The sequence below is a fragment of the Pelecanus crispus genome, unplaced genomic scaffold (genome assembly GCF_030463565.1).
Source record: "Pelecanus crispus isolate bPelCri1 unplaced genomic scaffold, bPelCri1.pri SCAFFOLD_311, whole genome shotgun sequence".
NCBI classification, from domain to species: domain Eukaryota; kingdom Metazoa; phylum Chordata; class Aves; order Pelecaniformes; family Pelecanidae; genus Pelecanus; species Pelecanus crispus.
The window spans coordinates 1-7,686 of record NW_027461384.1 but is presented as its reverse complement, the minus strand read 5'-3'; the positions used below and the strand labels follow the sequence as shown (position 1 = coordinate 7,686).

The window sequence follows — 7,686 nt, the reverse complement described above, 5'->3', positions numbered from 1 at the left end:
TCAGTCGACGCCCAGCTGCCGCAGCGCTCGCTGCAACGCCAAATTCCCCGCCGCCAGCACCCACGGGTGCCCCTCGAACCGGGCGCCGGGCGCCGGCAACAAATTGCCGGCGGCCATGAGGAGGCTGCCCAGCACGCCGGGCGCGTTGCCGGTGAGGACGGAGAGGGTGAGGGTGCTGCCGGCGGTGAGGAAGGTGACGGCGCGGGCGGCCAGGAGCCGGCCTTCCTCGGGGAGCCGCGCGGCGATGGGCGCCAGCGCCGCGGCCCGCGCCCAGCAGCAGGTTGGCGGTGGCCCGGTCGCCGCTGAGCCGGTGGAAGCCGAAGGCCACCAAGGGTTGTCCCAACATGGCCGAAACCCAGGCGCCGGGCAGGGGGGTCGGGGGTCCCCCTCCCGGGGTCCCCCAGGCCCAGAGGGGCTCCAGGGCGTCGCTCGCCGCCGCCATCGCCTGCAGGAGGAAGCCGGCTGCCGGCCCGCCCGTCACCTGCCGGGAGCGGGGGACGGGAGGTGACCGGCTGGGGTCGGGAGGGTGACAGGGGACTGGATGGGTGACATGGGACTGCATGGGTGACACGGGACTGCATGGGTGACATGGGACTGCATGGGTGACACGGGACTGCATGGGTGACATGGGACTGGATGGGTGACACGGGACTGCATGAGTGACATGGGACTGCATGGGTGACACGGGACTGGATGGGTGACATGGGACCTGCCATGGGTGACACAGGACTGCATGGGTGACATGGGACTGCATGGGTGACATGGGACTGGATGGGTGACACGGGACTGGATGGGTGACATGGGACTGCATGGGTGACACGGGACTGCATGGGTGACATGGGACTGGATGGGTGACATGGGACTGGGACTGCATGGGTGACACGGGACTGCATGGGTGACACGGGACTGGATGGGTGACATGGGACTGGCTAGGTGGCACGGGGTCGAGCGGGGTGACACGGGATCGGGTGGGGTGACATGGGACTGGATGGGTGACACGGGACTGCATGGGTGACATGGGACTGGCTAGGTGGCACAGGGTCGAGCGGGTGACACGGGATCGGGTGGGTGACATGGGATCAGATGGGTGACACGGGACTGGATGGGTGGCATGGGGTTGGGCATGTGGCATGGGGTTGGGCGGGTGACATGGGACCGTCTGGGTGACAGGGGACTGGATGGGTGACATGGGATTGGATGGGTGACACAGGACTGGATGGGTGACACGGGACTGCATGGGTGACATGGGACTGGCTAGGTGGCACAGGGTCGAGCGGGTGACACGGGATCGGGTGGGTGACATGGGACTGGATGGGTGACATGGGACTGGATGGGTGACATGGGGTCAGGCGGGTGACATGGATCAGATGGTGACACGGGACCAGCTGGGTGGCATGGGGTCGGGCATGTGGCATGGGGTTGGGCGGGGGTGACATGGGACCGTCTGGGTGACAGGGGACTGGATGGGTGAACGGGACTGGATGGGTGACATGGGGTCAGGCGGGTGACATGGGACTGGATGGGTGACACGGGACTGGATGGGTGACATGGGGTCAGGCAGGTGACATTGGGACTGGATGGGTGACACGGGACGGGATGGGTGACATGGGGTCAGGCGGGTGACATGGGATCAGATGGGTGACACGGGACCAGCTGGGTGGCATGGGGTCGGGCATGTGGCATGGGGTTGGGCGGGGTGACATGGGACCGTCTGGGTGACATGGGACTGGATGGGTGACACGGGACTGGATGGGTGACATGGGACTGGATGGGTGACACGGGACTGGATGGGTGACATGGGGTCAGGCGGGTGACATGGGATCAGATGGGTGACACGGGACCGGCTGGGTGGCATGGGGTCGGGCGGGTGACATGGGATCGGGGTGGGTGACATGGGACTGGATGGGTGACACAGGACCGGCTGGGTGGCACGGGATCAGACGGGTGACAGGGGACTGGATGGGTGGCATGGGGTCGGATGGGTGACACGGGGTCAGGCGGGTGACATGGGACTGGATGGGTGACACGGGACTGGATGGGTGGCACAGGGTCAGGCGGGTGACATGGGACCGTCTGGGTGACACGGGACTGGATGGGTGGCACGGGGTCGGGCGGGTGACATGGGACTGGATGGGTGACATGGGATCAGATGGGTGACACGGGGTCGGATGAGTGACATGGGACTGGATGGGTGACACGGGATTGGATGGGTGGCACGGGGTCGGGCGGGGTGACATGGGACTGGATGGGTGACATGGGATCAGATGGGTGACACGGGGTCGGATGAGTGACATGGGACTGGATGGGTGACACGGGATTGGATGGGTGACACGGGATCGGATGGGTGACATGGGACTGGATGGGTGACACGGGATTGGACGGGTGACATGGGACTGGGTGGGTGACACGGGATCGGATGGGTGACACAGGATCATCTGGGTGACACGGGGACCGTCTGGGTGACACGGGACTGGCTGGGTGACATGTGATGGGACGGGTGACACAGGATTGGAAGGGTGACACGGGATCAGACAGGTGACAGGGGCCCAGCTGGGTGACACGGGCCCATCCCCGGGGGGGCCCACCCATGACAGGGACCCGCCCCCATGGGCCCCACCCGTGACAGGGCCCCCCCGGGACCCCCCCGTGACAGGCCCTCCCCCAGCCCCCACCCGTGACAGGACCCCCCGTGACCGTCACCACACCGTGGCCCCCCATGACCGTTCCCCCCCCGGGCCCCCCCCGTGACCGTGACCCCCCCCGTGACCCTGACCCCCTGTGACCATTGACCCCCCGGGACCCCCCCGGGACCCTGACCCCCTGTGACCATTGACCCCCCGGGACCCCCCCCGTGCCCGTGACCCCCCGTGCCTGTGACCCCCCGTGCCCGTGGCCCCCCCCATGGCCCCCCGTGACCGTGACCCCCCATGACCGTGACCCCCGTGACCGTGGCCCCCCCGGGACCCCCCCGGGACCGTGACCCCCCGTGACCGTGAGCCCCCTGGGAACCCCCGTGCCCGTGACCCCCCGTGCCTGTGACCCCCCGTGACCGTGACCCCCGTGACCGTGGCCCCCCCGGGACCGTGACCCCCCATGACCGTGACCCCCCGTGACCGTGGCCCCCCCAGGACCCCCCCGTGCCCGTGACCCCCCGTGCCCGTGGCCCCCCCCCGGGACCGTGACCCCCCCGTGACCGTGACCCCCCGTGACCGTGGCCCCCCCGGGACCCCCCCGTGACCGTGACCCCCCGTGACCGTGACCCCCGTGACTGTGGCCCCCCGTGACCGTGGCCCCCCCGGGACCCCCCCGTGACCGTGGCCCCCTGTGACCGTGACCCCCTGGGACCGTGGCCCCCCCCGGGACCCCCCCGTGACCGTGACCTCCCCATGGCCCCCCCGTGACCGTGACCCCCCGTGACCGTGGCCCCCCCAGGACCCCCCCGTGCCCGTGACCCCCCGTGCCCGTGGCCCCCCCCGGGACCGTGACCCCCCCGTGACCGTGACCCCCCCGGACCGTGAGCCCCTGGGACCCCCCCGTGACCGTGACCCCCCGTGACCGTGACCCCCCGTGACCGTGACCCCCCATGACCATGGCCCCCCCGGGACCCCCCCCGTGACTGTGACCCCCCATGACCGTGACCCCCTATGACTGTGACCCCCCGTGACCGTGGCCCCCCCCGGGACCCCCCCGTGACCGTGACCCCCTGGGACCGTGGCCCCCCCGGGACCCCCCCGTGACCGTGACCTCCCCATGGCCCCCTGTGACCGTGACCCCCCGTGCCCGTGACCCCCCGTGACCCGTGGCCCCCCCATGGCCCCCCGTGACCGTGACCCCCGTGACCGTGACCCCCCGTGCCCGTGGCCCCCCCGGGACCCCCCTGTGACCGTGACCCCCCGTGACCGTGACCCCCCCGTGACCGTGACCCCCCATGCCCGTGACCCCCCGTGCCCGTGGCCCCCCCCGGGACCCCCCCGTGCCCGTGCCCGTGGCCCCCCCCGTGCCCCCCCCGCGCCCCCCGCCCCCGACCTGGCGGGCCCGCCGGGCGCCCCGCAGGCAGACGGCGCAGAGCAGCGCCCGGGCCGGGGCCCAGCCCCACCCCCCCGCGGCACCCATGGCCGGGGGTCCCCGCGTGCTGGGGGGGCGGCGGGGGTGGGGGGAGGGGAACCCCCGGGCCCTTCCGGTTCCGCCGCCCCCGCTCCGGTGCCGCTACCGGAACTTCCGGCCTGCGCGCGCGGGGCCGAGAGCGGCCGGGTGGGCGGGGAGGTGGGCGGGGCCAAGCGGGTGGGCGGGGCCACGGGAAAAGGGACATGGGCGGTGCTGCGGGAGGTGGGCGTGGCCAAGGCAGGTGGGCGGGGTCACGGGAAAGGGAGGCGGGCGGCGCTGCGGGCGGTGGGCGGGGCCAAGGCAGGTGGGCGGGGTCACGGGAAAGGGAGGCGGGCGGCGCTGCGGGCGGTGGGCGGGGCCAAGGCAGGTGGGCGGGGTCACGGGAAAGGGAGGCGGGCGGCGCTGCGGGCGGTGGGCGGGGCCAAGGCAGGTGGGCGGGGTCACGGGAAAGGGAGGCGGGCGGCGCTGCGGGCGGTGGGCGGGGCCAAGGCAGGTGGGCGGGGTCACGGGAAAGGGAGGCGGGCGGAGCTACGGGCGGTGGGCGGGGAGAGGGGCGGGGCCAAGCGGGTGGGCGGGGTCACAGGAAAGAGGCCGGCGGCGCTGCGGGCGGTGGGCGGGGCCAAGGCAGGTGGGCGGGGTCACCGGCAGGGCGGTGGGCGGGGCGAGGGGCGGGGCCGCGGGGAGCGCGCCGGGCCGGGCGGGGGGGGGGGGGGGGGCAGTGTGCAAGGGTGTGCAGGGGGCCTGGGGTGTGCAAGGGCGTGTAAAAGTGTGCGGGGGTGTGCAAGGGGGTGTGCAAGGGGCGTGGGGTGTGCAGGGGGTGTGCAAGGGGGTGTGCAAGGGGGTGTGCAAGGGGTGTGGGGTGTGCGGGGGTGTGCAGGGGGTGTGCAAGGGGGTGTGCAAGGGGCGTGGGGTGTGCAGGGGGTGTGCAAGGGGGTGTGCAAGGGGTGTGCAAGGGCCTGTAAGTGTGTGCAAGGGGTGTGCAAGGGGCGTGGGGTGTGCAAGGGCGTGTAAGTGTGTGCAGGGGGTGTGCAAGGGGTGTGGGGTGTGCAAAAGCCTGTAAGTGTGTGCAAGGGGTGTGCAAGGGGTGTGGGGTGTGCAAGGGCCTGTAAGTGTGTGCAAGGGGTGTGCAAGGGGGTGTGGGGTGTGCAAGGGCCTGTAAGTGTGTGCAAGGGGTGTGCAAGGGGTGTGGGGTGTGCAAGGGGGTGCAGGGGGTGCAAGGGTGTGCAGGGGGCCTGGGGTGTGCAAGGGCGTGTAAAAGTGTGCGGGGGTGTGCAAGGGGGTGTAAAAGTGTGCGGGGGTGTGCAAAGGCCTGTAAGTGTGTGCAAGGGGTGTGCAAAGGGTGTGCAAGGGGGTGTGGGGTGTGCAAGGGGTGTGGAGGTGCGCAAGGGGGTGCAAGGGGTGTGGGGTGTGCACGGGGTGTGCAAGGGGGCGTGGAGTGTGCAAGGGCGTGTAAAAGTGTGCGGGGGTGTGCAAGGGGCGTGGGGGTGTGCAAGGGGGTGCAGGGGGTGCAAGGGTGTGCAGGGGGCCTGGGGTGTGCAAGGGGGTGTAAAAGTGTGCGGGGGTGTGCAAGGGGGTGTGCAAGGGGGTGTGGGGTGTGCAAGGGCGGGTAAAAATGTGCAGGGGTGTGCAAGGGCCTGTAAGTGTGTGCAGGGGGTGTGCAAGGGGGTGTGGGGTGTGCAAGGGGGTGTGGAGTGTGCAAGGGCCTGTAAGTGTGTGCAGGGGGTGTGCAAGGGGTGTGGGGTGTGCAAGGGCCTGTAAGTGTGTGCAAGGGGTGTGCAGGGGGTGTGCAAGGGGGTGTGCAAGGGGTGTGCAAGGGGTGTGGGGTGTGCAAGGGGGTGCAAGGGTGTGCAGGGGGCCTGGGGTGTGCAAGGGCGTGTAAAAGTGTGCGGGGGTGTGCAAGGGGCGTGGGGTGTGCAGGGGGTGTGCAAGGGGGTGTGGGGTGTGCAAGGGCCTGTAAGTGTGTGCAACGGGTGTGCAAAGGGGGTGCAGGGGGTGTGCAAGGGGTTGTGGGGTGGGGTGTGTGGCTCTGGGTAGGTGTGCGTGGCGTGGGTGTACATGCCGTGGGGGGGTGTAGGGGCCATGGGTGGGTGTGCGTGGCGTGGGTGTGCGTGGCGTGGGTGGGTGTGCGTGGCGTGGGTGTGCGTGTCATGGGTGTACATGGCGTGGGTGGCTGCATGGGCCATGGGTGGGTGTGCGTGGTGTGGGTGGGTGTGCGTGGCGTGGGTGTACATGGCGTGGGTGGGTGTAGGGGCCGTGGGTGGGTGTGCGTGGCTCTGGGTGGGTGTGCGTGGTGTGGGTGGGTGTGCGTGGCGTGGGTGTACATGGCGTGGGTGGGTGTAGGGGCTGTGGGCGGGGTGTGCGTGGCTCTGGGTGGGTGTAGGGGCTGTGGGTGGGTGTGCGTGTCATGGGTGTACATGGCGTGGGTGGGTGTAGGGGCCGTGGGGTGGGTGTGCGTTGGCTCTGGGTGGGTGTAGGGGCTGTGGGTGGGTGTAGGGGCCGTGGGTGGGTGTGCGTGTCATGGGTGTACATGGCGTGGGTGGGTGTAGGGGCTGTGGGTGGGTGTAGGGGCCGTGGGTGGGTGTGCGTGGCTCTGGGTGGGTGTAGGGGCTGTGGGTGGGTGTAGGGGCCGTGGGTGGGTGTGCGTGTCATGGGTGTACATGGCGTGGGTGGGTGTAGGGGCTGTGGGTGGGTGTAGGGGCCGTGGGTGGGTGTGCGTGGCTCTGGGTGGGTGTAGGGGCTGTGGGTGGGTGTAGGGGCCGTGGGTGGGTGTGCGTGTCATGGGTGTACATGGCGTGGGTGGGTGTAGGGGCCGTGGGTGGGTGTGCGTGGCTCTGGGTGGGTGTAGGGGCTGTGGGTGGGTGTAGGGGCCGTGGGTGGGTGTGCGTGGCTCTGGGTGGGTGTAGGGGCTGTGGGTGGGTGTAGGGGCTGTGGGTGGGTGTGCGTGTCATGGGTGTACATGGCGTGGGTGGGTGTAGGGGCTGTGGGGTGGGTGTGCGTGGCTCTGGGTGGGTGTAGGGGCTGTGGGTGGGTGTAGGGGCCGTGGGTGGGTGTGCGTGTCATGGGTGTACATGGCGTGGGTGGGTGTAGGGGCTGTGGGTGGGTGTGCGTGGCTCTGGGTGGGTGTAGGGGCTGTGGGTGGGTGTGCGTGGCTCTGGGTGGGTGTAGGGGCTGTGGGTGGGTGTAGGGGCCCGTGGGTGGGTGTAGGGGCTCTGGGTGGGTGTAGGGGCTGTGGGTGGGTGTGCGTGTCATGGGTGTACATGGCGTGGGTGGTGTAGGGGCTGTGGGTGGGTGTGCGTGTCATGGGTGTACATGGTGTGGGTGGGTGTAGGGGCTGTGGGTGGGTGTAGGGGCCGTGGGTGGGTGTGCGTGTCATGGGTGTCCATGGCGTGGGTGGGTGTAGGGGCTGTGGGTGGGTGTAGGGGCCGTGGGCGGGTGTGCGTGGCTCTGGGCGGGTGTGCGTGGCGTGGGTGGGTGTCCCGCCGGCTCCCGCTGGCCCCAGCCGCCGGACACGACGGAAAAGCCGCCGGGTGTGGGGCGGGACGGGGCACCCCCACCGGTGACCGTCCGTGGGCCTCCCCACGG

General features: G+C 70.6%; 1 protein-coding gene across 1 annotated transcript; it reads right to left on the bottom strand.

The window, feature by feature from the left end:
- TMEM276 (transmembrane protein 276) lies at nt 1–4,113 on the bottom strand. Its single transcript, XM_075727422.1, is given in 3 exon segments — nt 1–264; nt 266–481; nt 4,027–4,113. Coding segments are annotated over 3 exon segments (567 nt in total).
- Nucleotides 4,114–7,686: the final 3,573 nt, after the last annotated feature.